The sequence below is a fragment of the Ovis canadensis genome, chromosome 7 (assembly GCF_042477335.2).
Source record: "Ovis canadensis isolate MfBH-ARS-UI-01 breed Bighorn chromosome 7, ARS-UI_OviCan_v2, whole genome shotgun sequence".
Classification (NCBI taxonomy): Eukaryota; Metazoa; Chordata; class Mammalia; order Artiodactyla; family Bovidae; genus Ovis; species Ovis canadensis.
Genome location: NC_091251.1, coordinates 75,652,629 through 75,680,120, shown reverse-complemented (window position 1 = coordinate 75,680,120; position 27,492 = coordinate 75,652,629). Strand labels below are relative to the sequence as shown.

The window sequence follows — 27,492 nt, the reverse complement described above, 5'->3', positions numbered from 1 at the left end:
AAATATACATATATATATAAAGAATGTTGCCCACCATCCAGTTCCACAAGGAACCGCTTGTGGAATTGACCACTGCAGCTATCTTCCAACAGTATACCCTGAAAAAGAATTTGGGAGAAAAAAAAAAGAATAAGGCACTCTGTGCTTTGGAAAAACAGACTCATTAGATAGATAGAGATATCTCAGAAAAAAGTTTTTAATGAACCCATATTCTTTTATCTCCCCATACATAGAAAAACACAAAAACCATTAACCAAGATAACTGATCCTCATGACTAGCAGTAACCTTCTACAGAGATGAGTGTTTGCACCCATTCTCTAGCCAAGATCATACAGATACACTAGCTTCTCTCCCAGCCTTTTAGGAGCAGTCCTCTCAGAGCTACTCAGAGACTCTTTCCTGGACTATAGTCCTCATTAAGTTCCCTGAATAAAACTGGAACTCACAACTCTTATGTTGTGCATTTTTTTTCTGTTGACAGTTTATCTATAACTGTATCTATATCTATATCCATATCCATATCTTTATCTGTCAAGAGAGAGTGAGAGACAATGAAACATGGCAAAATATGGGATACAGTTTTAGAAATTTGGTCTAATGTGGAGAGAGGGACCTTCCAAAAATCAGATTGTTCAGGACCTGACCACACACCACCTTAGGGAAGCAATGACCTGGGTCCTTGGCTCTAGCTTTGGAGACCAGAGCTGATGCGTGCCTGACATTAGGACTTCATAGCCTCAGTCACCACTAACCTGCTCCTTTCATTTCAGAAATGCCAGCTGCCACTTCCAGGGGGTCATCAATAGGAACTCAAGTGTCCCCAGAGCTCTCCGGGTCTGCAACAGCTACTGGAGCCGAGAGGTCAGGATTGAGGGTGTGTGTGTGTGTGTGTTTCTGAGGGTGTGTGGTAAAGGTGGGCAGTGGACTGAGGCAGCCAGCTGGGATGGGCCGGGGTGGAGGAGGCAGCCCAGGGCACCTCAGCCTTCTCCCCTACCAATGTCTGAGATGGCCAGGTAGCTGTGCACCTCAAACTTCAGTCCTCCTCCCCCACCTCAGGGCAGTGTGAGAGGCTGTGCAGATGTGGCTTTATATGCGTCACTTCTTCCTAGGTTTTCCTCCCCCACTGTAGGCACTGGAGTACTCCAGCCATCCCTTCCCCCAAGGAAACTTCCCAGTTAGACACACCCGGGCAGCGTGTGAATGTGCATGTGTGAGGAGGGCAAGGTGGAGGGAGGAATTCTGAGAGATTAACAGGAATCATCTATCCAGGCCACTAGGGGTGAGGAGCATTAACCATTTGTTTAAAGCAACATCAGATACTCCATGTAGTATGTTCATAGAGGGCAGGTAAGAGGAAAGAGGGAAGAGGAAAGCAAAGTCATAGATCTGGGCTGAAAGAGACGTCAGTGTCCTGCTAATATCTTTGTATTATTTTACTTATTTTATTTTATTAATAAGGCCCTTTTCTTAAGGGCAGGACGCTGAGTTCAGAGAGGTCCTGTCACACAACTGGTTGCTAACAGAGCAAGGGCCAAGACCTTGACCTAGTGCCTTTGGCAACCATACCATCACGTTTCCTAAGACAGAAGTAATGTTTTAGGTCCCTTGTGCTTGTGGAGACCTGTGTCCTAGGAGCATGCACTCTGGATGGATGGGGACATTGTTCATCCTGAGTAGGGTATCAAGCTGTAGAGGAGGAATGACCCTCCAGTTTGGGAGCAAACAGCAGGACTGGGTGGGCCCAGGACCCAAAGCGTGGGGTTGAGGGAGCCTGACTGCCCAACATCTGGCTCCTTTAGCCACACCTCTCCCCTGTCCCCACCCCTAAAGCACCCCAGCCTACAGAGAGCTGAAGATGTGGATGCACTACTGCTGGGCATGGCCTCCCAGATTGCTGAGCGAGAAGACCATGTGGTGGTGGAGGACGTGCGAGGTGAGGCTGAGGCTGTCCCTGCAGGCTGTGCAGCCCTGGCCCCTGGGAAGAAGTTCAGTGGGACCTCCAGAACCTGGCAGGGAGGCATGCCGGGTCGGGGGGACGGGGGGGTGGGAAACCTGCAGTCTCTCATTGCTGACGGAGCTTCTGACCTGCAGACCACAGCTCCCTCTGTGTGGGTATGGCTGGGGTCCCAGGGCTGGTGGAAACCTGGACATGAGGTCCAGGAGCTCCTTCAGACTTTTCGGTATCTCATCCCCAGATTTCTGGCCTGGGCCCCTGAAGTTTTCCCGCACAGACCACCTGGCCAGTTGCCTGCTCCGGGGCCGAGATCTGGGCCTGCCCTCTTACACCAAGGCCAGGGCAACCTTGGGCCTGCCTCCAGTTACCAGATGGCAGGACATCAACCCAGCCCTCTCCGGGAGTGATGGCACTGTGAGGAGGGGTTGGGCCCCTGGTGGTGGGGCCAGGGGGGAGGTCCAGGGCACACTGAGTTGAGATACAGAAGACAGACAGCAAGACACAGGCACCAGAGACAAGCACCTGGTGAGAGGGGCAGAGCTCACCCAGGTCGCTTTTCCCAGGATCACACACCAGGATGGCAGTTACCAGACCAGCAGGATCAGGTTTAGACTCTGTGATTGTGCAGATCCAGCAAATGTTTAGAGAACATCTATTGCACTTGATAGGGTTAATCTCATTTACTCTTCCCAACAACTCCCTGAATGAGCTTGCTGCTGCTGCTGCTGCTAAGTCACTTCAGTCATGTCTGACTCTGTGCGACAGCAAAGACGGCAGCCCACCAGGCTCCCCCATCCCTGGGATTGTCAAGGCAAGAACACTGGAGTGGGTTGCCATTTCCTTCTCCAGTGCATGAAAGTGAAAAGTGAAAGTGAAGTTGCTCAGTCGTGTCTGACTCTTAGCGACCCCATGGACTACAGCCTACCAGGCTCCTTCGTCCATGGGATTTTCCAGGAAGAGTACTGGAGTGGGGTGCCATTGCCTAGCAGGTCCTTAATTCAGAAACAAACTGTACTTTCATACGCCAATATTCAAGCTGCTTTTGGAGAGTCAGCTATCACACTCTGAGCTATCACCTGGGCAAACAGTGTGGCCTGCCAGCCAGCAGACCAGTTCTGGCTGCCTTACCTTTTGGGCACAGCATTGCTTCTACAGTTGTGCTCAGTCACTTCAGTCGTGTCTGACTCTGCAACCCCATGGACCGTAGCCAGTCAGGCTCCTCTGTCCATGAGGTTTTTCCAATAAGAATACTGGAGTGGGTTTCCATATCTCTTCCAGGGGATCTTCCTGACCCAGAGATTGAATCCTCATCTCCTGCCTCTCCTGCATTGGAAGTGGATTCTTTACCTCTGAGCCACTGGGGAAGCTAGCAATAAATAATTATTTTATTGCTTTTGCCCTCACTAGTTTATAAAATTATTGGAAAGTAGAGAATTGAAAGGTTATAAAGAAGTGATATGTCCATGAAGCTTGAAACCTTTATAAAATCAACATGTAGATAGGAATCACCAGCTATGCCAAAGGCAGCAAATCCTTAACTTGAGTTGTGCCTCATTGGAATTAAGCTGGTCCAGTGCTCAGATGGTAAAGAATCTGTTTGCAATGCAGGATACCTGGGTTCAATCCCAGGGTTGGGAAGACCCCCCTGTAAGAGAGCATGGCAGCCCACTTTAGTATTCTTGCCTGGAGAATCCCATGGACAGAGAAGCCTGGCGGGTCACAGTCCATGGGGTCTCAAAGGGTCAGACCCGACTGAGAGACTAAGCACAGCACAGCACACAGTGCTTATTTACATTGTGGAGAAAAGAACGACAGTAAAAGTCGGGGGCACGACATTGTTCGTATACTGTCTCTAAAAGGCAATGGATATGAAGGGATTTGATTTTCCAAACTTTTTTTAACCTGTAAAGATTAGAACCTTTTTCTGACTCATCATTCAACCATTCAACTTTTGTGCTGATTTTGACCCTTCAACTGTCATACCTTTTCAAGAACAAGTCACCTAGGGGACTGCCTGCCTGTTTTAACTTGATAAAATAAGCAGCTGAGTCTGTGAGAGAATTCTCGTAAATGAGTCAACTTATAGAAAGCATTCAGAGCAGTGCCCAGGGCATAATGAGTGAGTTATTGTCACTGTCACCTTTTTATGGTGATCCCTGGGGCTGATCTCTGGGAGCCAGCTCTTGGCTGGAGGGCAGGTACTCGATCTTAGCACCTCTCCCTTCTTGGCTCCAGGTGCTGGAGGCCACGGCGGCCCTGTACAACCAGGACCTGTCCCGGCTGGAGCTACTCCCCGGGGGGCTCCTGGAGAGCCACGGAGACCCTGGACCCCTCTTCAGCACCATCGTCCTTGATCAGTTTGTGCGACTGCGGGATGGTGACCGCTACTGGTTTGAGAACAGCAGGAATGGGTAAGGCCTGCCTGGATCCTGCCTCAGACTCTACCTCAGCCTGGGTCCCAGACCCTCTGCCCATGAATGCCCTCATGGGCCCTTGACTCCCAGCTAACCCACCACTCCCACCACAACATTCTGTTGTCTTTTCCTTCATCTGGGTTCCTGGGCCTAGGGGCCTGCCTCTCTCACCCATCTCAACAGCTCTCCACCTCTCCCACTCCCAGGCTGTTCTCTGAAAGAGAGATTGCAGAGATCAGAAACACTTCCCTACGGGATGTCCTAGTAGCTGTCACCAAGGTGGACCCTGGTGCCCTGCAGCCCAGTGTCTTCTTCTGGCATGCTGGTGAGTGGCCCGGGGCACTTGGTGGGGTTTGGGATCTGGTGCCTCAGCCCTCCCGAGCTGGGGACTTGGTTCAGGGTGGCTGGGTAGTAGGCTTCGTGTGGGAGTGACCCTGATTCTGCCCCCAAAGACTTGGGTTCTGGGGCCCCAGGTGGCCACATACAGCCATGTAGGGTCCCTTCTGCAAAACCCCAGCAGGTACCCAAGCGAGGGTAGTACTGAGATGCAGAGAGACCTGATGAGGAGGCTCACATTTGGCCAGGATGGTTATAGCATAGTAGGGGCCAAGCTATCCTTTGTTGTTGTTGTTGTTGTTGCATTGCTAAGTTGTGTCCAACTCTTTGCAACCCCATGGAGACTACAACATACCAGGCTCCTCTGTCCTTCATTACCTGCTGGAGTTTGCTCAAATTCATGTCCATTGAGTCAGTGATGCCATCCAAGCATCTCATCCTCTGCCACCCCTTTCTCTTTTTGCCTTCAATCTTTCCCAGCATCAGGGTCTTTTCCAATGAGTTGGCTCTTCGCATCAGGTGGCCAAGGATATCCTAATCCCACTGCAGTGATGAGGGAAGGGCTCTATGTATGTGTGGGTGTGTATTATGTGCATGTTGGGGAGAGACAGGTTGAGGTTCATTTTTTATCCCACATGTTACCCAAGTAGGCAGATGCCACATTCTTGGTACAATGGCAGGGGTAAGAAGCCCCCTCTCCTCTGCTCCCCAAAACTCTTTCTGCCACCCTAACCTCCTCAGTGATCCTGTCCTGAGCTTGTGGCCCAGCACCCCCAGGCCTGTACATTCATTTGTCTCCCCAGGAGACCCCTGCCCACAGCCAGGACAGCTCAGCACTGAAGACCTGCCAGCCTGTGCTCCCCCCATCATGCGGGACTATTTTGAAGGCAGTGGATTTGGCTTCGGGGTCACCATCGGGACTCTGTGCTGCTTCCCCTTGGGTAAAAGTGATGGGCACGGTGGGGCTGGGTGAGAGGTGTCAGCTGGGGGTGGGGTCAGCTGCATCTATGACAACCAACCAATGCAGAGTACTGTTCCTCCGAGGAGATGAAAACATCAGAGCAGGCGGGACGTGAGAAGTATTAAAGCTACACATAAGTCAGCTCCAGGGGGAATTGTCTTCCTGTTCTTCTGGGGTCCATTGCAGGGCCTAGATTGGTTCAGGAGCCATGGGCAACCCACAATCCACAGCAATTTGCAGGAGCCTGGGCATGGGAAACTGTCAGAAGCAAATGCCTGCCTGAGGAGCAGGTCTGGGATGTAGCTGCTGGGGCAATGGCTTGGGACTTATCTTTGACTAAGTGTGTGGATCGATCAGCAGCCTGGTAGAGTGGGTCCAGTCTCTGGCACAAAGACCAGTTTCTAGCTGGGAAGGGACCCGAGTGGTAGAAGCAGACAAGCGTAGGCAGGCACCTTAGATGCTCCACAAAGCTTCCTGTGGGATGCAGAGCACCTCCCTCCCAGGGCACTTCATAATTTGAGACAACTGAATAGGAGGTGAGGACAGCAAAGGTTCTTCCCAAGGAAAGAAGCCACTGATCTCCCCAGACCTCTACCTTCCTCTGAGCATCCTACTGCCTCTGCCTCTCAGTGAGCCTGCTCAGTGCCTGGATCGTTGCCCAGCTCCGGAGGAGAAATTTAAAGAGACTCCAGGGCCAAAACCGCCAGAGCATCATGTGTGAGAAGCTCGTGGGGGGCATAAAAGGTAGGCCCGGGGCTGGCCAGGGTCGGGGAGGGGAGATCATGACTCCAGGCTACAGCCCCTGCATCCCTCAACAGCCTAGAGCAAAGGCTTTCCTTTTCTAGGCCTCTGGACAGGCTGGGTCAGGCGGGAAGAGTCACTGGGGCATCAGGAGGAGTCAGACCAGGAGTCCTCCATCCTCCTTAGCTCCTCCCGATGGTCCCCCCAAAAAACAGAATGTGATAGACTCACAAGGAGGAGTCACGGGACCCTGCCTACATTTCACAGGCTCATTGTGATGCACAAATTCCCAAGAACTGCTGCTTTGCAGTGTCTCACACTGAAATTTCAGGCAACAGGAAGTCATTAAAGAAGGTCTAGAGTCACATTCACTGAGGATTGGAATCTTGGTTCCACCCCTATGGGCTATTGGACTTCAGGCAAATTTTAATCTGTCTCAACCTATTTTTTTCTCATCTGTAACATGATAATAGCAATAGCACTAACCTCATAGATTTGTGAAGATTAAATAAAGTAGTTCATGCAAAGCACTCAGTACAGTGTTGGACACATAGTCAATACTTGGGACATGGTAGTTATGCTGCTTATGGACTAGAGGCGCGACTGTCGGCAGGGGATGACTGCCAGTACCCAGGACAGGACATGGAGCTCAGAGGCCTTGATCTAACTCCAGCCCCGAGCCAGCCCTCTTCCTCCCGGAGGCGGCGGAGAGGTGGGGGGTGAGGAGGAAACCCCCAGTTGATCCAGCCTCATCTCTCTCCAGCAATAGAATGGCAGGGCCACAAGGAGCCCTGCCGGCCTGTGCTGGTGCACCTGCAGCCCGGGCAGATCCACGTGGTGGACGGCAGGCTCTCCGTGCTCCGCACCATCCAGCTGCGACCCCCACAGCAGGTCAACCTCATCCTGTCCAGCAACCACGGACGCCGTGCCCTGCTGCTCAAGATCCCCAAGGAGTATGACCTGGTATGGCCCAGCCAGCCCCTGGCTCTTTGTCTGCAGCCACTGCCGTGGGGGCAGCCAGGTGGAGGGGAGGGACCCCGGGCCAGGCAGGGTTTATGGCTCCTAGTCCCTGGGTGGAGTGCTGGATAGTGAGATAAACTGGAATGTGTCTGTGCTGCTGAGTCTGCTGGATACCACAGTCTGAACTGTCCCTTTTGCTCCTGCAGACTCAGTCTGCCCCCTTCCTTTCTACGAATGCCGTGGCAGGCCCAAGTTGAGTGTCCTTAGAAGAAGCTGGGCCCTCTTTCCTGTCCCTGGCTGCAGGATCTGGTGAATTAGAGATTTGGAGGGGAGCTCAGTCAGATGCTGGTCTTTGACTCTGACTCCGTCGACCTCCAGGGCCTCTCCATCCTCTGCCCTTCCCGCCTTCCCCTCCCTTCTCCAGTATGGAGTAGAGAGGAAGAATAGCTTTGCACACGTGCCTTTGCGTGCTACCTCTGCACCTACAAGCAAGCCACCTAACTCCATGGAGCCCAGAAGTAACAATATCTCTTTGGCCGGGGTGCTTTTTCCAGTGCCCCCTGCCCGCTCCCCCCACCCCGCCAAAAAAAAAAAAAAAACAAGATTCACGTGAACCTTCTGGCCTTACAAGGCCTTGACACGTGGTTGTTCTCCTGATGGCTCCTCCATAGGTGCTGCTATTTGACCTGGAGGAAGAACGGCAGGTGATGGTGGAGAGCCTGCGGGGCGCTCTGAAGGAGAGTGGGCTGAGCTTCCAGGACTGGGAGCTGCGAGAGCAGGAGTTGATGAGGGGCGCAGTGACACGGGAGCAGAGGAGCCACCTCCTGGAGACCTTTTTCAGGCACCTTTTCTCCCAGGTGTGTATGTGGGATCGGTTCTGTCCACGTGGGTCTGCCTGTAGTGGTGTACCTGTGTGAGGTCAGGGGCTGACACCAGGGAAGGTTAGAAGCCCTGAGTTCTTAGTTAACAATCAACTCTGCTGTGATTTTGGGCAAGTTACCTGACCTTGCTTTAGGAGATGTTCCTGCCCCCTTCCCACGCCCACCCTCATCTGTAAGACTCCAGGGAGGCAATGCCCAGGAAGAGGGTTATCTGAATGTGTCACTTCTTATTTCACTCCTCACAGCTAACCACTTTGCTGCCCTCATGCAGCTCATCCTGCCCCTATGGCTGCAGGAACTTAGGATGAGATGAGCAGTATGGGGGCCCTTGGCCACGTGTCCTTGGGGAAGCACAGCTGTCAGAGGCCTCGATGGGACATTAGTGTCCACCTTGCAGATTTTTGAGTCTATTGGGAGGATGTGGGTAAACAAGATAGGAAGAGAATTGCAAGGACTTGAGTCCCTATCTGGTACGGAAATGCAGGCAGCCTGGGAGCAGAATAGTGGAGAGGAGAAGCTTGGGAGATGAAGGATAAATAGAGCATGGGCCCCCACCAGTGGAGTTTATCATCCCACCAGGAAGATGGTGTGAGCACAGGAAGAAAGATAACTGGGAAGAATGACAGCTACAAAAGAGATCCAGGAAGTAAATGGTCTAAGAGTTTAGAAAAGGTAGCAAGGCTTCAGGCCTATGTAAGGTAGTCTTGGTGGAGGTGAGATTTGGTAAGCACTCAAAAAAAGTTGGAAAAATTTTGTCTCAGAAGAAAGCAGCATGAAGGGCTGAGCAGAGATGCCTAGTAGAGGGGAAAAAAAAGAATGTTTGAGGTGAAGGAGCAGGGCTGGCTGACTGGGGAAAGGATTTATGAAGGAAGGTACTATTTCATGGTCATTCATTACATGCCAGGCACATGCCATGTCATTCACTCCTCCAACAAGCTGAACCTGAGTGTGCAGAAGAGTGGAGGGACCCCCACTGGGGTGACTCATTGCCAGGACCTGGGCACCTCCTCTCAGCTTAGGACCCAAAGTGCTCTGGGAACTCCCTGTGCTGGGAACTGTCAAAGGTGTGTTACTGTATTCTGCGGGTAGCAGCCAACCCTTTCTATCTGCTCAGTGCTTTCAAAACATTTTCCACACAACCTCTCATTGATTCTCACAATAACCCTGTGATATAAGAAAGACAGATGAGGAAATGAATGCCAGACAGCTGAATAGACTTACCTGAGGTCATGCAGTGTGAGTGGGTGGCAGAGTTGGGACATGAACCCCGATCTCTTGCCTCCAGCCCCAGGCTCTTTCTACCACAGCACCTTGCTTGAAGCAATGAGGTTTAGCTCATGAAATCACAGCCGGCCCTGGACCTGGAGGCCCCCAGTTGACAGGCAGGGAGGACAGGTGCAGTAGCCTGCTTCCCTCACTGTCTGTCTTTATGATCGGGCAGCCCCTGGGCGGGTGGGCTGAAGATGACCTGCCATGAGAATTCCCCTTGCCCCAGCCCAACGTGTTCTCAGCCCAGCTGAGGATGTTCTCAGTCAAAACTCCTTTGGAGATAAGAGACACCTGCTCAAGCTAGCACTGACAAAGGGTCAGTGACTCTGAGGACATAGTGGTGTCTCAGGAAGTCCAAAGGGAAGACTGTGATCTGGCCAGAAAGGCACCAGGAAAGGGAAAGCTGTCATCAAACAAGGCCTCTTTTGTCTCAGTCTGCCTCCATTTTCTCCATGCCCCTGCTTCCTTTTATTTATTTATTTGGCTGTGCCAGGTCTTAGTTGAGGCATGCTAGAACTTTACTTGTGGCATATGGGATCTAATTCCCTGACCAGGGATCGAACCCAGGCCCCCTGCACAGAGTCTTAGCCACTGAACCACCATGCAAGTCCAACCCCCTGTCCCCCACTTCCTCCTGTCTCTGTGTCTCTGAGCACATGAAGGAGCAGTGTGGTTGTTTTCTTACACTCAGGTCAAGACTGTCCTGGGACCTCCCAGTCTCAATTTCAGACCTTCTTCTTGGGTCAAGTGTGCATCCCTGGTCCAATCAGCTAATACAGAGGCCCAGGGACCACCCACAGGGCTGATGGGCTAGTGCTTAGCGGTGGGGCTGCTGAGCAGTCACCTTAAAAGGTGGCACCAAAAGCCTGCACTGGCCTTCAAGTCAAGGAAGCCTTGTCTTTTTCTCTCCCCCCTCTGCTGCTGCCCAAGTACAGGTGCTGGACATCGACCAGGCAGATGCAGGGGCCCTGCCCCTGGACTCATCGCAGAAGGTGCAGGAGGCCCTGACGTGTGAGCTGAGCCGGGCCGAGTTTGCCGAGTCCCTGGGCCTCAAGCCCCAGGACATGTTTGTGGAGTCCATGTTTTCTCTGGCCGACAAAGACGGCAATGGCTACCTGTCCTTCCGGGAGTTCCTCGATATCCTGGTGGTCTTCATGAAAGGTGAGGGAGGAGGGAGTGATTACCTAGACAGGAAGAGATGAGAAGAGCTGGAGACTGAGGCTGGAGTACAGCTGACCTGTTAAGACACAGGGAAGTACTGGGGCCGGGTCTCCAGTCGTGGCAGACACCTGGGAATGCCCCGGTAGGGGTCAGGAAGCAGAGCAAACCCTGGCTGCGTCCCGCAGCGGGTCGATCCAGTGTGACACTCCTCCTGGCCAGCCTGGGGTGTAGGCATGTGGGCCGAGGCTCTCACAGGGTCCTTCTTCTCCCAGGCTCCCCCGAGGAGAAGTCTCGCCTTATGTTCCGCATGTATGATTCTGATGGGAATGGCCTCATTTCCAAGGATGAGTTCATCAGAATGCTGAGGTTGGTGCTGCAGGAGAGCTGGGAGAGTGGGCCAGAGCAGGAACTGTGGGGAAGAGAGGGGGGCCATGAAGGAGGGAGCAGGAGGTAAACAGCAGATATAGAGTCCATATAGCCAGAGACTGCTGTAGCTAGGAGGGGGCTTGGGGTTTAGTCAGTCAGGACCCTTCCATGCTGGCTCAGCTCTGAAGGCCTGTTGGCATGGCCTTGCATCTAAGCTGCAGGCTGCTTATTGGGGCCTGAAGGCTTCCCTCCCCCTGGCCCCAGGTCCTTCATCGAGATCTCCAACAACTGCCTGACCAAGACCCAGCTGGCCGAGGTGGTGGAGTCCATGTTCCGGGAGTCAGGCTTCCAGGACAAGCAGGAGCTAACGTGGGAGGACTTCCACTTCATGCTGCGGGACCACGACAGCGAGCTCCGCTTCACGCAGCTCTGTGTCAAAGGTGGGGCAGCCGGCTGGGCACAGCTGACTCAGTTAGTAGGCACAGCATTTACCTGCCTAGGGTCCACATGCTTTGAGGTGCCATGGAAATGTTTATATATTTTTTACAGTCAGAAGAGTTAATATAATAATGGTGATAAATATGTTATGTATCCAGCCTGGATTATATTCTTCTTTATACCAACATAATTATTAAAATATATTTTTTTAATGCAGAAAGGCAGTAGTGCCCATGGCCCAGAAAAGTCATAGTGCAGCCCTGCTGGTGGGGTGGGCAGGGTCAGGATAGGGTGGGGGATTGCAGCTGGAATTCTGCTTTCCTGTCAAAGGCCCCACTGCCTGGTGCACACTTCAGGAGGGAAGACGTGTCTCCTTGTATCTGGCCATACCCATCTCAGCTGGGGTGTCTGATGGTGGCAGTGGGCTGCTGGTTTTGTTTCCCACCTTACCCCTTGGAGGAGTGCTCGTTAAATGTTTGCTGAGTATATGGAGTCCCATTCTATTTTTTTTCCCTCCCCCTGACTACCTGCCCCACCTATGTCTGACTCAGGTGAGTAGGGGCTAGAGTCAGGCTGAGGAGGGGCCAGGTAGCAGGCAGAGGGACTGCCTGTGGCCTCCTCTGGGCTGTTACAGAGTCTTCATAGCCTGGAATTCTCACTGGGACATGTTGAGACCAAACCCAGTCCCTCCCAGTATTATGAGAATTTGGGGTCTGAGCAGCCCAGATGGGGTGAGGGGTGAATTGTATAAGACACAGCTGGGCCTCTGGTCAGGGCTTCTGGTCCCCAGGGTGAGAGGGGGGTTGGTAGAGCACAGACCCAGAACTCCTGATTCTTCAATTTCCCACCTTTCCCAGACAGGCACCTGGGCCTCAGGGGAAAGCAGGGACAGGTGCCAAGAAGTGAGCCTAGACCAGAATCCTGGGGACATCCAGGACCAGGCTTGAGGATTAAGTCGAGTGTTAGCATTGAGCACTATTCTGCTTGGTTTTTAATAGTTGTTGTGCTTTGCTGTTTCCTCTGTATTTCACTTGGAAACATAATGAACCTGCAGGAAAGGGGTAAGAATGGTACAAGGAGCATCCCTTTGCCCTTCACCTACATTCCCCATTTGTTACCATTTTCCCACATCTGTTGTTTGCTGAACCATTTGAGAGGACAGACATCTATACTTTGTTTTAAAACACTCATTTCATTAAATTCAGTTTAGTCACTTTGGCCTCTGGGCTGTAGACCAGGGTAATCTTCAAGGCTGGTTTTGCACTTGAAAGTGACCTGGATGTTCCCAGGCCTCCTGTGAGAACCTGGATTTGCAGCTCAGTGCTGCCCTGCCCCTTAGCGCTGGCAGCTTCTGGGAGGGTTCCTCCCAACCCCTAACATTTTATTACAAGCACTTTCAAACACAGAAAAGAGGAAAGAATTTTATAGTCATCTCCCATACATGTACTACCTAGAGTCTACACTTAACTCTAGGGAGTTTTTAAGCCAGAGGGTCTTTAGCAGGGTTCTGTGGCTAAGTAGTCTTAGCAGGCAGGTTGTGTACAGTTCCTGAACCCTAGCCCACAAGCCTGATACCAGTCTCAGGTGTGGGACTGAAACTGGACACATACTCAAGGGAGCCTGCCTGGCCACCTTGGTTTCAAACCCTCTCCCTTAACCCCTCATGGCTGAGTCCAGCTACCACTGGGATCACAGACTGAGACTGGCTCACCCAGAGGCAGTGTACTGGCCAGGGGCCCTCTACAGTGTCCGGACATGGGTGAGTGGTGTGCATTTGAGATAGGTCCTCCTGGGCCCTGGACCCTGAGCTTCTAGCTAGCCTGGCTCTGCATTGCAGGGGTGGAGGTACCTGAAGTCATCAAGGACCTCTGCCGGCGAGCCTCCTACATCAGCCAGGAGAAGCTCTGGTAAGCCCTCATCTGGGGATGTTGGAGGGAGAGCTGGGGTCAGGGAGGTGCTTTTTATTTCTCCAGAATGTCTGGGATCAGGACCTTCACTAGCCCAAGTAGTGCTTTCATACAAATTAGAAAAGGGCAGAGAAAACCCTGTGGGAGGGGCAACAGAGAATCTGGTGGCTAAGGTGGCCAAGGTCCCATCTTAATCTGCATTCCTGTCCTAGTCCCTCTCTCAGAGTGAGTGCTCGCTGTTCCCGAAAGCATGCTGACATCGAGGTGGAACTGACACCACGGAGACTGCAGTGCCCCAGCGACACAGACCCTCCCCAGGAGATTCGCCGGAGGTTTGGCAAGAAGTACGCTTGCTCCTTCCCTTTAGCCCAAGCAGTTCACCCATCCCTGTGGCATGCACACATTGATTATTTAACGCCAGGCACTGTGCTGGCATTGGGGGTATGGGCAAGATGAACAGTCCTTGCCCAAGAATGTCACAGTCTGCTGAGATAGTCTGGTACAGTGATAGTTACAGTGTCCCACTGATGAATGCTATAATAGTGGTAAGAACAGGAGGCTTCAGAGCTCAAGGAAGTAGTCACCTATGCCTGGGAGGTAGGGAAGGCTTCCTGGAGGAAGAGTCCATTGGGCCTCCAGTAAGGGATGAGAATGGAGCTGGTGGGAATTGAAAGCTACGAACTGGAAAAAGAGTGACCGAGTGACCATTTGCAAGGGCGTCCCCTCACTGACAGCCCGCTTAAGGAGGGTGGTATTAAGGAGCCTTTGAGGTCTACACAGATCCAACCAGTCCATTCTGAAGATCAGCCATGGGATTTCTTTGGAAGGAATGATGCTAAAGCTGAAACTCCAGTACTTTGGCCACCTCATGCAAAGAGTTGACTCATTGGAAAAGACTCTGATGCTGGAAGGGATTGGGGGCAGGAGGAGAAGGGGACGACCGAGGATGAGATGGCTGGATGGCATCACTGACTCGATGGACGTGAGTCTAAGTGAACTCCAGGAGTTGGTGATGGACAGGAAGGCCTGGTGTGCTGCGATTCATGGGGTCGCAAAGAGTCCGACACGACTGAGCGACTGAACTGAACTGAGGTCTACACCCTACTTTGTCTTAAATAACTTGATGCTTCTTTCTCCCCTCTGGAGAACGGGTCCATATTAGCATCGGGTCCTTAGCAGAAAACCAAGACTTCTTGTCTTCCAGGGTGACATCGTTCCAGCCCCTGCTGTTCACCGAGGCTCACCGAGAGAAGTTTCAGCGCAGCCGTCGTCACCAGACGGTGCAGCAGTTCAAGCGCTTCGTTGAGAACTACCGGCGCCACATCGGCTGCCTGGCGGTGTTCTACGCGATTGCGGGGGGCCTCTTCCTGGAGAGAGCCTACTGTGAGTGACAGCCGTGGAGGGACGGGGCTTACAATAAGCCACTGCCCTGGGAGTGCGGCCTAAGCGAGTGACGGACAGCCCCGGGGCGGGGCGGCAATGAGTGACAGCCCTGGGGGCGGGGCCTCGGGGGAGCGAAGTGCCCGCTAGACTAGAGCTTGCGGGAGGCTTGCTGTGGCCAGCAGTTGTTGCCGCGGGCCAGGCCCGCGCTGAGCTCACCCGCCGGGTCCCTCTGCAGACTACGCCTTTGCGGCTCATCACAAGGGCATCACGGACACCACTCGTGTGGGCATCATCCTGTCGCGCGGCACGGCGGCCAGCATCTCCTTCATGTTCTCCTACATCCTGCTCACCATGTGCCGCAACCTCATCACCTTCCTGAGAGAGACCTTCCTCAACCGCTACGTGCCCTTCGACGCCGCCGTGGACTTCCATCGCCTCATTGCCTCTACTGCCATCGTCCTCACAGGCAGGGCCTGGGAGTCTCAGGGATCCTCTCCACCTCCTTCGTCCCTTGCAGCCTCCCCCTCCTCTGAGAGCCCCTCTCTTCTCCACCCGCGTGCAATGTGACCGTCTTAGAAGTCCTTCTCTTAGGATGACGGTGGCTCCCGTGGTGGTGTGAAGTAAGCCCAGGAGCCCCTCACTGCCCCAGGCTGTCAAGTCCACTTCACCCTTCCCAATGACAAATTACTCACACCCCAAAATGAGTGCATATAATAGTGTGTGATCTCCCCCAGCTTTTATGTTTTAAAGATAATTCTGCGAGAGAAACCAAAGGAATGAATTTCTAATAGTACAATTTCAGACCTGTGGGGTTTTCACGGATAATGTGTACGTGAGGCAGGGGAGGAACAGGAGGCTGATTAGAAAACAGAAATCTAGATCCCCAGACTGCTTCTTCAGGCTCCCAACTCTGGCTGGCTGGAGTCCTCCTGCTGGGGTTGAATGCATTGAGCACCCGCAGTGGGTGGCCCCAGGCTCATCCCTACCCTATCTGGTCTTCCTCAGTATTACACAGTGCAGGCCATGTGGTGAACGTGTACCTCTTCTCCATCAGCCCGCTCAGCGTCCTCTCCTGCCTCTTTCCCGGCCTCTTCCATGACAATGGGTGAGAGAGAGAGAGAGAGAGAGAGAGAGAGAGAGAGAGAGTGTGTGTGTGTGTGTGTGTGTGTGGCCTGGCCTGGGGGTGAAGAGGGTGAAATTCTTTGCAGAAATTCTCTTGGCTCAAAAAAAAGAAATTTTCTTTGGCTCAGGAGTGGGTCCCCCTCCAGGATAGAGCACAATGATCATCCTGAGCCCCGAATCCCAAGTTGCAGAAAGGGAGACTGGTGGCTGGTTTGGGGTGCCTCCTCTAGAGGGTCCTTTCTGGAAGTCCTAGACATCCCCTCACTTGCTTTCCCTTCCCCACAGATCTGAGTTCCCCCAGAAGTATTACTGGTGGTTCTTCCAGACTGTGCCAGGTGAGAGCCCTCTCTGCTGCGTGTGTTTCTGGGCCTGGCTCTGATTGCCAGGCTCTGGGTTCTGCCTGCCACAGGCAGCCCAATCACTCTGGCTTGGTGCTCCTGGCCTTGACCGTGAGCCAGGCTCTGCCCTTGCCCAGAGCGCTTTCCTGGGCTGTAGGGGACTGCATTCCAGGCCTTCTCTCAAGAGCTTTGCTGGGCTCCTCCCCCAGTTCTGAGCTAGTTACTCCCTCTGAGGAACAGCAGTGTATCCCCTCCACCCAAACACACATGCCTACCATGACAGTGACTTTGAGGAATGCTGTCCCCCAGCAACGTGGGGGAGGGGCTGGGCTCTTCATGGAGCCTGGCAAATACCCCTTCCCCCTCCTGGCAAATACCCTTCCCCCTCCGTTCTGTAGTCTTGACAAGAGCCGTTTAGGGCATATTCCCCACTCCCCATAATCACCCATTTTAGAGCTATTAGCTGTGAATCTATTCAAATGCTTCTTGAAGCTATTTTTATTTTAAGTCTGTTCCCTCCTTGGGGTAACACATCTTCTACATTCCTTTCTGTAAAGCACAGCATGTTGTTTTTTTTATTTTTCTTTAAACCCTAAAACGATCTGCTTTGAACTTCAGAGAGTGCTTGCTGATCCTGCACACTGGGGTTTAGTGGATCAAGCCGTGTTTACGCTCTCCTCTCCATTCAGGACTTTTAGGCTTTGGCTAGATCCCTTCTTAATCTCTGCTTTTCCACACTACAGGGCTCTAATCTTCCTCGCTTCTGCCTCCTCCTCCTTGATCACTTGAGGGACCATTCTCTGGGATGGCTCTAGTGTTGCCTAGGATTCTCTGTGAGAGGAGGGGTCTCCCACCAGGTCTGGGTGGGTGGAACTCAGGGGGGCTCTGGTGATGAGCAGTGATGGTGTGGTCCCACTCATTCACTGTGTCAGTGTTCATGCTCTGTGATGTGGCTGCCAGGCAGAGTACTACCTGGACCCTCACCAAGCCTCGACTCCCCAAGGGTAGGGCCTACAACATCCGGAGTTCTACTCAGAGGACTCAGAGTAGCTGCCCTGTCCATTCATAAACTCAGCACACATTTTCCTAAGGCCCATGGTGTGCCAGGCCTTACACTAGGCACCCGAGTGCAGCGGTGAACTAGCCTAGCCCTGTTCTTGTGGACCTGAGAGTCGAGAAAGTGACAGATATGAAACAAATAATGACGCGGGTGCTTGAGACATAACAATCGTGACAGGGTCTATGAAGGACAAGCAGGGTCGGGTGAAGTGAAAGGCGCCTGTTATCAGTGGTGTCAGGCAGAGGAAGAGGGAAGGATGGTGGATTTCTATCGCCTAGAGCTGTGGAGTGGAGAGGGGACCCTGGGAGCCTCAGAACAGCCGGTTCTGTGAGGCCCTGCTCCCCTGCCCTCACCCCATGTTAATTTTGCAGGTCTCACGGGAGTCATGCTGCTCCTGATTCTCGCCATCATGTACGTCTTCGCCTCCCGCCACTTCCGGCGCTGCAGCTTCCGGGGCTTCTGGCTGACCCATCACCTCTACATCCTGCTCTATGTGCTGGTGAGGGGTTTTGGATATGAACCAGGCCAGCAGAGTCTGGGTGGATGTTCCCAGGGAGGCAGCGATGGCCGAGACATCCACCTTAAAAGATGGAGATTATAGTATGGGGCACTCAGGTAGACTGACCCAACATGCAGCACTCAGAAGGCTGACTCCCTGGCATGTGTTTTGCAGTAGCAGCCTTACCAGGCTGATCTACATTCCTTCCAGACACCCCCACATCACTTCTGCCCAGCCAGTCTTTCCCCTCTTTGGGTGGTGGTTTGGGCTCTTGGGTGAACTCACTCAAGGGAGCATTATCTTTTTAAAGAGAAACTCACCCTTAAGTAGGTTCTGCCATTTTGTTTCTGGTGTTAGCTACCCCATCCAGGTAGCTAAGTGCCACTTGTAATGTCAATGAACTTGCTCAAAGTGTCTTCTTTGGATTATTGATAAAATGGATTTTGAGACTCCACCTCTCCCCTTTCCTTCTTATCCTGGACTCCTGCCTCCCTTCCTTCAGATTCCCTGCCTCTCTCCTTCCTGTTCCCTTTCCCTCTTCCCCTGGGTTTGCTCTCTGTTACTTCAGTGGCTGTTTCCAGAGATGACTCTGATCTGTACTGCTGTGGCATGGGTCTGCTAGGCCTGCCTTCCTCACAGACACAGGCACTTCCCCAAAGGGCACCCTGAGGGCCTTGCTGAGAAGGTAAACCAAGTCCTAAAGCTCTGACGTCCCCACTGGTGATAGCCTGGCTGCCAGGATTCAAGACATGCAGAGCTCACACACGGCTGCCCTGTAGGTCACCTGGCTCCAGATACAACTGCACACAGGGGTCTTCTTTGTCCTAAGACAAAGGGAGAAAGGTCTTCATTGCCTGGGTCCGGATGGCACTGGTTGTCCGCCCTGCCCCCTCCCAGGTGCAGCTCTGTCTTCACTGGGAGGTAAGAATGTCTGGTTCCATCTTGCCTGAGGCTCAGCACTTCATGGTTCTGGAGATAACTACCGAGCCTCAGCTTAGATGTTTCCAGGAACTCATGAGTTTGTTTCTTTGGAAGCTGTTGCTAATGTATGCCTCCCTCACCAATTTCTTGATAATGGGTAGAGCCCTAGAATCTGGGTTCCTGTTACTGTTAGGGGTGAAGATGATAGTTTTGTTCCTGCTGATAAAGCAGCTTTTTTAAAAAACTAGATCCAGAAGAGTGGCCAGCCTTGTTCTCTGAGAGCAAGACTGGTTTCTGATTTATCCCTGGGTTCTGGGGATCACTGGGGATGCCAACAGGGAAGTCAGCAGCTAAGCAAGGTGCAGGACCCTCAGCTGGGAAGTCCTAGCACTGGCAGCCTGGGAGCATCGAAGGGGTTCCCCAGGTGGCACTAGTGGTAAAGAATCTGCCTGCCAACTCAGGAGACACAAGAGACCTGGGTTTGATCCCTGGGTCATGGAAGATCCCCTGGAGGAGGGCATGGCAACTCATTCCAGTATTCTTGCCTGGAGAATCCCACGGACAGAGAAGCCTGGTGGGCTATGGTCCATAGGGTCCAAAGAGTTGGACGCAACTGAAGCAACTTAGCATGCAGGTACAAAACACCAGCTGCCTTTCCATTTATCTCAGATGTGGCCACTTGCCCTCAGACAGAAAGTTACAGGTAAATGATTCCAGTGTGGAGCAGACCCTGGGCAAAGGTGTTTAGGCTCCCTATTCAGGCTGTAGAGGCTGGAGCTAGTGCAGCAGAAGCTGAGCTGGCAGGCTGTTCCCCATGGCTGATCAACCATGACTCTGTAGCAGCTTTGCGGTTTCAAGGTAGAGCCAACACCAAGCAAGGTGTATAAACAGAGGAGTATGAAGTCATCCAGACATTGTTCTCAGCCAGTAGATGCTCAGAAAGCCTCAAGGTTGGGCGTGGGCTCTGTAATGAAAGAGGATCTTGGGAAAACTGGAGCCAATTCACAGCCCAAAAAGGTTCAAGTTAGCTCTGTGGGGAGAGGTTGAAGAATTGGGGAACACTCAGCTGGAGGAGTGAAGAGCTGAATGAGGGACTGAGTTCATTTGAACAGTTATCTGTTGAGGGCCTAGGATATATTTGCTCCGTAAACAGTCTGCCTGCAATGCAGAAGACCTGGGTTCGATCCCTGAGTCAGGAAGATCCCCTGGAAAAGGAAATGGCAACCCACTTTGTTATTCTTGCCTTGAGAATTCCATGGACAGAGGAGCCTGGCGGGCTACAGTCCATGGGGTCGAAAGAGTCAGACTCGACTGAGTGACTAACATACACACAGGCCCAGCAGAGGAAGAGGAGACTCTAAGCTCTGCCCTCAGAAACTGAGGATTAGCTTCAGAGATTAGTGCCATGCACGTGCGGTGATCATAATGACCAGATAATATGGGATTAATTGCTGAGCTGAATGTTCCAGTCAGTCAGTTACAAGAGCCCATTGAAGGGAGCCTCATTTGGGCCAAACTGGTTAGGAAAGATTTCACAGAGAAGACGGAACTTGGGCTAAGCCTGAAGGAGAGATAAGCTAAGGTTTAACAGGGCAGAGTGGGAACTGAGCATTCTAGGTGGAAGGAAGGGCACCTATGAGGAAATGCCCTAGCAGTCCAGGGCTTAGGACTCTGCACTTTCACTGCCAAGGGTCTGAGGTCTGGCTTCAATCCCTGATCAAGAAAAGAAAAAGAAGAAGAAAGGCTGGAGCACTGGTGGAGAGGTGCGAATGACAATAGAATATTCGAGGCTGAAGGGCTGTGGCTCAGCTGAGAGGCCCCACTGTGTGGGAGATTGTAGGAGAGCAGAGAGTGAAGAAATCGGGCTTGGGCAACACATGGGATTAGGAGTTAGGAGGAGCAGAGCCAGTGCAGGAGATAGAAAGTGAACAGACAGAGAGGGAAAGAGGGAAAACCAGCAGGGCATTGTTGCCAAAGAGGCAAGGCAGGGATGCTCACTAGAGCCATACATAGGCTGTGGAGGGTGGGAGTGAATGCTATCTAAAGGGAGACCTCGGGGACTGACCACTGTGAGTCTGCTGTGAACAGGTCCTGAGAAGAGGTGGAGGCGGGAGCCAGACTGACTAGACTCAAACAAGCAAGGGGAGAAAATGGGGCAAGTCGTGTCTGACCATGTTAGACCAGCTGGTTGGGGAAAGAATCAGAGTTGGACAATACCTGTTAGTTACTTCATGGAAAAAGAGGACTGATTAGGTGTCTTAGTCTCCAAAGGAATTGGGTAAATTGGGGAAACCCCTTCCACTGACTCACTAGTTATTGAGTACCTACCATGTGCCAGGCAGAAACTGCTGGGAGCTGAGAGTGTTGTGGAAAATGGATGTAGTCCCTACTTCTCCAGTCCAGTGAGGAGAACAACAGTAAACATATCCATGGATGAAGGAACACAAATATCGCAGATGACGACAGTGAATGGAGTTAACAAGAAGACGGGATAGAGAGTGTGCTGGGGGAAGGGAGAAGGCCTGAGGAGGTGGCCTTTCTGCTGAGACCTGAAAAATGAGGTGGTGGGAGGAACTAGGGGAAAGGCCTTCCCACCAGAGGGAGCAACAGGTGGAAAGTCCAGAAATAGAAAGGACTTGTGTCTGAAAAACAGGGAGCGGGGAATGCTGCCAGGCAGAAAACAGAGCATCACAAGCCCTTGTGGTGAAGTGGGAAATCCTCTAAGGCTTTCTGAGCTGGGATGACATGATAAAAGGAACTTTAAAAAGTCATACTGACTGTCTTGGAAAGAACACATCACAGTAGGGCAGCCTGCAGACAGTTAGGAGGCTACCGCATGAGTGCAGGTGGCTTAGTCTAGGATGGTATCAGGGAGATGCAGATGGATGCTATGGAGGATGGGTTGGGAGTGGTTAGGTTTTGGAGCCTGGAAGGAGCATTGCACTTGATGAGGTGGGGATTGGATAGGCCAGTTGAGGAAGGATGCCGGGGTCAGACCCTGTTGTGGGTGTGGCTTTGATCTCAGCTGTACTCTTTGCTCTCTCCAGCTCATCATCCATGGCAGCTTTGCCCTGATCCAGCTACCCCGTTTCCACATCTTCTTCCTGGTCCCAGCACTTATCTATGTGGGGGACAAGCTGGTGAGCTTGAGCCGGAAGAAGGTGGAGATCAGCGTGGTGAAGGCGGAGCTGCTGCCTTCAGGTACCAGCCTAGAGGCTGTCGGGGGAGCAGGCTGGTGGTTCTGTGGATGCTGACAGGGCAGGACAAAGCCCGGCCCAGTGGAGTTAGCAGGGCCCTTGAGGTGGTAGGGATGAGGGAGTGAGTACAAAAGGCTCTTTGCCAGGGGACCTAAGCTGCTCTCACACCACAGAGAGGAGGAGCCTGGGCCAGGCCACTCCTTGTCCTGCTGCCCACCAGCCCCAGTGCTGCCCAAACCCTGCTCAGGGTAGACATGGCCTGGGGGTGTTGTTACTTCTGATGAGGGGATGCCTCCTTTGTCATATTCTAAAAGCAGAGCTGAGGTTGCAGGTGGGGAAACTCTCGGGGGGCCCCACTGTTGCCGGATTCAGAACAGTGGGCTACTGCCCACCTCCCCTCCTCAGGAGTGACCCACCTGGAGTTCCAGCGGCCCCAAGGCTTTGAGTACAAGTCAGGACAGTGGGTGCGGATCGCCTGCCTGGCTCTGGGGACCACCGAGTACCACCCCTTCACGCTGACATCAGCACCCCACGAGGAGACGCTTAGCCTGCATATCCGGGCAGCGGGGCCCTGGACGACCCACCTCAGGGAGATCTACTCACCTCCAACGGGTGACAGCTGTGCCAAATATCCAAAGGTGCCCAGACCCAGGCTAGGCGTACCACACGCTCCTGCATCCCCTTAGCAGGCATTGGTCCTGTGGCTCCAGACTCCCCACTGTGTTCCTCCTTGAGAGACTGATTCTCCCAGATGATGCTTCAAGGCTCCCACTGCTCCCTCACTCCGTAAACCTGCCTGCATTTCCTTGCCTCCCATTTCTGGCTTCAGAACTGTGGTGGTAGCGGAACTCAACCCTAACCCACTCCCTTTCCTGCAGCTGTACCTCGATGGGCCATTTGGAGAGGGCCACCAAGAGTGGCATAAGTTTGAGGTGTCAGTGCTGGTGGGAGGGGGCATTGGGGTCACCCCCTTTGCCTCCATCCTCAAAGACCTGGTCTTCAAGTCATCAGTCAGCTGCCAAGTGTTCTGTAAGAAGGTGAGTGTCCCCTCCTCTCACCAGCTGTGGTCCCCTGTCCCCTGTCACTGTGTCCATCTGCGCCTGTCCCGTCTCTGTTCTTGGCCTCCCTGTACTAGGCAAGGCTGAGCTGGCCAGAACCAAGGGAGTCAGAATATTTTTGTTGTTCAGTAGCTCAGTCGTGTCCGACTCTTTGTGACCCCATGGACCACAGCACACAGCACAGTCAGACTATTCCTGGACCCTAAAGGACAGGGTGGTTTTGCTGATGCCTGCAGGCTCTTCCCTCAGTTATGGGGTGCCCCACATAGAATCTGCTTCTGAGAGTCCCTCCAACCAGGGTTGGAGAGGGGGCCCACCCCTCAAGCACTGTTGGGTGGGGAGAGGGAAGGGAGCACTTGGGGTGGGGCACTGGTAAAACCGGCCCTGCTCTCAAGAGGAAGAGGAGGAGATGCTGCAAGGCAGGGCTGGTGGGCCTGGTCGGCTCCAGGAACACAGCCCAGGCCCTCAGGCCCCTCCACACCAGGCCCCTTCACCTGAGCCTAGCACTGGTGGCGGGCCCCTGCTTGTCTCTCTCAGCCCGGCAGGTGAGTCAGGGGTGCAAGAATGCAGCGGGCAGAGGCCCAGCCCGTATGCTGTCAGGACTCGGAGGGTGACAGACAGCTACCTGGCTCCCCGACAGCTACCTGGCTCCCCTGTTTGTGCCAGCTCTGTCTCTGCTCCTTAACTCATACAGCTCCATTTCTCCCCATCAGAAGCTGGAGATGGGTCCCCCATGGACCCATTTATTTATTTGGCTACACCAGGTCTTAGTTGCAGCTTGAGAACTCAGTTGCAGCATGTGAGAGCCAGTTCCCTGATCAGCGATCAAGCCAGGCCCCCTGTATTAGGAGCATGGAGTCTTAGCCACCAGACCACCAGGAAGTCCTCCCTGGTCTCTCTTCCAGCCCATACCCATCCACTCCAGGCAGCCAACTCAGTCTTTCCAGAGGCCGTTGTGTGACACACCCTTTATCTGGTCCCTCTCCCCTCGGGCAGCCTGTAAGTTGGGAGCCTAGTAGCTTGAACAGGGCCCACTGGACTGAGTGGAAGGGCAGGCTGCCTCCCACCCCACCAGACCTTCAGCTCACTTGACAGGGTTCCTTTCTCATGGCTCCAGGCTATTGCTTACTTCCACTTCAGGCTCTGGGGCCTCAGAGCATGGCCCCATACACTCACCTCCCCTGGCTGCCTGGGGAGACCGCACAAGCTGCTCTGAGACCAGAAGGAGTGGCGATTCCTGGGAGGTAGGGACTCTGAGACAAGCTGGGTCCCAAGCTCCAGCCGTGTCCCCAGATCTACTTCATCTGGGTGACGAGGACCCAGCGGCAGTTTGAGTGGCTGGCTGACATCATCCGGGAGGTGGAGGAGAATGACCGCCAGGACCTCGTGTCCGTGCACATCTACATCACCCAGCTGGCTGAGAAGTTCGACCTCAGGACCACCATGCTGGTATGTCAGGGCCGGCCAGGGGGCGACTCTGTGGGTGGGCAGGGCAAACCAGGATGGCCAAGGCGGGTGGGCGGACCAGCCTCTGGATGAGAAGCTGACCCTGAGTCTGCTGGCCGTGACCTTCCTCCTCTGCTCCCTCCCCCAGTACATCTGTGAGCGGCACTTCCAGAAGGTGCTGAACCGGAGTCTGTTCACGGGCTTGCGCTCCATCACCCACTTTGGCCGCCCCCCCTTCGAGGCATTCTTCAACTCTCTGCAGAAGGTCCATCCACAGGTCAGTTCCCACCCCATGTTCAGGTTTTCTTCACCTTTATCATTTGAGGCCTGAGCAAAGCTCCCAAACCTGCTCCATAAAGGGAGGAGGACCCATCCCTGAGGAGCCTGGTGGGGTGATGGAATGGAAAAGGAGAGGTGAGGGTCACTTAAGTCCCGAAGGAAAGGCTCAGTGGTGGAGCTGGTCCTCACCATAAACTCAGAGCTACCCTTACCATTATACTATCCAGACAAACACTGGGCTTACACTTGAAGCTAGCAAATGCCTGGGAAAAGAGTCAAGGCTGGCCCCACAGAGAACAAGCCTTCCAAACTCAGCGAGATTTATAAACCCTGAGCCAGCCCTCACCATGCACAGTATGGAGTAAACCTTCACAGGATCATGGAATGAGTCCTCACCAAGGACTCCTGCTGGTCTTTCACATGAGCATGGAGTTAGACACTGAGCTGGACAGTGACACTGAGCTAGACACTCCCTCTAAATGCTGAGCTGGCCTTCACTTCTTTCTCCAACAGGTCCGGAAGATTGGGGTGTTCAGCTGCGGCCCCCCTGGCATGACCAAGAATGTAGAAAAGGCTTGTCAGCTTATCAACAGGCAGGATAGGACTCATTTCTCCCACCATTATGAGAACTTCTAGGCTTCCTGCCCAGGGGCTCTGGCCACTGTCTAGCTGAGCAGAGGTTCGGCCTAATACCTCACCTCCAGACTTCCTGTTTCTGGCTTCCTCAGCCACCTCCCCATTTCTACCTCCCAACCTTGGTCCAGGTGGCCATGGTCAGTCACCCCATGTGGGTTCAGGGACTCCCAGGTCCAGAATGTCTCAGCCCAGAGAAATGCAAGGCACTGTGTAGGGACTAAAAGTTGGGAGCTAGGAGATCTATTATTGTTTTGCGGCAAAGTGACACCTCTTCTTCCAAAATAAGGAACAAAATCAAAAGGCTTGAGCAGACAAATTGTGTGTGTGTGTGTGTGTGTGTAGGGGGCTGTGAGCTTAGGGATGAAGTGGGAGCACAGATAGATTCTGGCATCCTAAAACCCCTCACCACCACCCCAAAACTTCCTCTCCTCTGAGCTCTCCACTGTCAAAGGGATAGCAAATGCCTTAGAGAGGGTAGAGCCACAGAGAGCAATTTACAGGAATGCCCCCCTGAGGACCCCATTCCAACAGTACAACTGATCTTTTCCCCAAGTTTTTAAACATGTACTGTCATCAGAACCTGGCCCAACATGTCTGGGTGCTCCTCCGCTCTCCTCCCCTCTTCCTGCTCTAATAGTCTCTTTTATAAATAAACCACTTTTCTGCCATAAGGGTTTCTTTATTCTGCTCCAGGATGGGGTAGGTACTGGCAGAAGAGCCACTCATGCGGCTAGTTCACCATGGCTGGTCCAGACATTGTCTCTGAGCTTGCCAGCACCCATTGAATAAAGGAACCCCTACAAGGCCACCTGCCGCAGCTAGAGACCCCTTTCCCTGCTCAGCGGCACCTTTCCTGACAGAAGGCCTCTCAGGGCCAGGTGGTGTGGGGCTTCTGAGCCTGGTCAGGAGAGACAGGGGGAGGCGTGGGGGCTTCTAGAGAAGGTGGGCTGGGCACAAAGTGGTAAGCAGTGTAGCAGGACACTGCAGGAATCTGCAGGGAGCCAGAGGTCACCTGACTTGCTCCAAGACCTGTTACTCCCAGCTCTTCTCTGAGCAGTGGAAGGGTTGAGCCACCTGTGCCCACGTGAGTCTCCTATGGAGTGAGATGGCAGTGAGGAGATATGCGCTCATCACCTAACGTCTTTGTGCCTGTTTTCTAATCTGCAAAATGACTGCATGCCCTCCCAAGTCTACTTCAGGATAGGGCAACCTCTCAGAGAGTTTCTGAAGCAGGACTCAATTTCAAGTCATCCTTTCCGCTGTCCCCACAGAATTCTTGAATTTGATCACAGATCCTCGGTTTTGATAAATGCAACCACTGGGTTAGAAAATCCAAATTCCCCTGCTTCACACCGCGCTTGGGAGCTGCAGGTTTCGGTGGCGGGTGGGGGTGGGCGGCGGACCTCAGGCTGCCCCCTCAGGGCAGCCGTCCCCAGGGTGTTATTTCCGCCTGTCCTCAGGAGTTTCTGCCCAGCTGGCCCATGGGAGCGGGAGGGCGGGCCTGCAGTGGTTTGACAGCAGCTCCGCCTGGCGGCCCAGTGGTATCCCGGGGTGGGTTGCCGCTGCGGGGCCACCAGGGACGTGGAAGGTTTGGCCCGGCTCGTGGAGGTGCGGCCAGCAGGCGGCGCGCGCGGGCGACCCCGCCGGGCGCCGCAGCCGCGACGAAAATCGCGCCCGGGACCGGCCGCCTGCGGGTCTCGGGACCCGACCCAGCGACCCGGGGCCGGGTGAGGCGCGGCAGGCCCTCGCTTCCTCTGGAAAGGAAACGCGGTCGGCCGCGCCAGCTTTCCCGCCTCCGCCGGCGCGCGGCTTCCGCGTGGCAGGGCCGCCCCGCTCCCTCCCGCCTGGCGCGCTGCCTCTTTGTCTCTCCGCGGCTCCCCTCCTCCCAGACAAATGGCTGTTGGCAGGAAATTAGACGCGCTCTCAGGGAGCCGCGCTCGTCCGGGCGGCGGGGAGGGGGCGCCGCCCGGCCGCCCGGATCCGGGTGCCCCCCCAACGCGAGCCGGGGCGGGGGTGGGGGCCCCGGGGGATGTTTTGACATCTCGTCAAAGGAAGGAACTTGATGCTTCGAAACTGCTTTTCACAGACGCCCCGTGCCTGCTGCTCCAGAGCTGATTTATAAACAGAATCTGTGCTCGCTCCGCTCCCTCCCCCGTCGGCCCGG

General features: G+C 53.6%; 1 protein-coding gene across 1 annotated transcript in view; it reads left to right on the top strand.

The window, feature by feature from the left end:
- DUOX1 (dual oxidase 1) overlaps nucleotides 1-25,996 on the top strand; it is a 31,612-nt gene extending 5,616 nt beyond the window's left edge. Inside the window, exons 9-33 of the mRNA XM_069597492.1 lie at nucleotides 772-862; nucleotides 1,832-1,934; nucleotides 2,197-2,369; nucleotides 4,191-4,366; nucleotides 4,576-4,694; nucleotides 5,509-5,646; nucleotides 6,297-6,410; nucleotides 7,171-7,370; nucleotides 8,039-8,224; nucleotides 10,453-10,678; nucleotides 10,951-11,044; nucleotides 11,309-11,484; nucleotides 13,320-13,389; nucleotides 13,602-13,733; nucleotides 14,594-14,772; nucleotides 15,008-15,238; nucleotides 15,778-15,877; nucleotides 16,180-16,229; nucleotides 17,664-17,791; nucleotides 21,760-21,913; nucleotides 22,315-22,547; nucleotides 22,788-22,946; nucleotides 24,261-24,416; nucleotides 24,562-24,690; nucleotides 25,206-25,996. Coding sequence (XP_069453593.1) covers nucleotides 772-862; nucleotides 1,832-1,934; nucleotides 2,197-2,369; nucleotides 4,191-4,366; nucleotides 4,576-4,694; nucleotides 5,509-5,646; nucleotides 6,297-6,410; nucleotides 7,171-7,370; nucleotides 8,039-8,224; nucleotides 10,453-10,678; nucleotides 10,951-11,044; nucleotides 11,309-11,484; nucleotides 13,320-13,389; nucleotides 13,602-13,733; nucleotides 14,594-14,772; nucleotides 15,008-15,238; nucleotides 15,778-15,877; nucleotides 16,180-16,229; nucleotides 17,664-17,791; nucleotides 21,760-21,913; nucleotides 22,315-22,547; nucleotides 22,788-22,946; nucleotides 24,261-24,416; nucleotides 24,562-24,690; nucleotides 25,206-25,328 — 3,640 coding nt within the window. The 3' untranslated portion in view covers nucleotides 25,329-25,996. The remainder of the gene's footprint in view (nucleotides 1-771; nucleotides 863-1,831; nucleotides 1,935-2,196; nucleotides 2,370-4,190; nucleotides 4,367-4,575; nucleotides 4,695-5,508; nucleotides 5,647-6,296; nucleotides 6,411-7,170; nucleotides 7,371-8,038; nucleotides 8,225-10,452; nucleotides 10,679-10,950; nucleotides 11,045-11,308; nucleotides 11,485-13,319; nucleotides 13,390-13,601; nucleotides 13,734-14,593; nucleotides 14,773-15,007; nucleotides 15,239-15,777; nucleotides 15,878-16,179; nucleotides 16,230-17,663; nucleotides 17,792-21,759; nucleotides 21,914-22,314; nucleotides 22,548-22,787; nucleotides 22,947-24,260; nucleotides 24,417-24,561; nucleotides 24,691-25,205) is intronic.
- The last annotated feature ends 1,496 nt before the right edge of the window (nucleotides 25,997-27,492 follow it).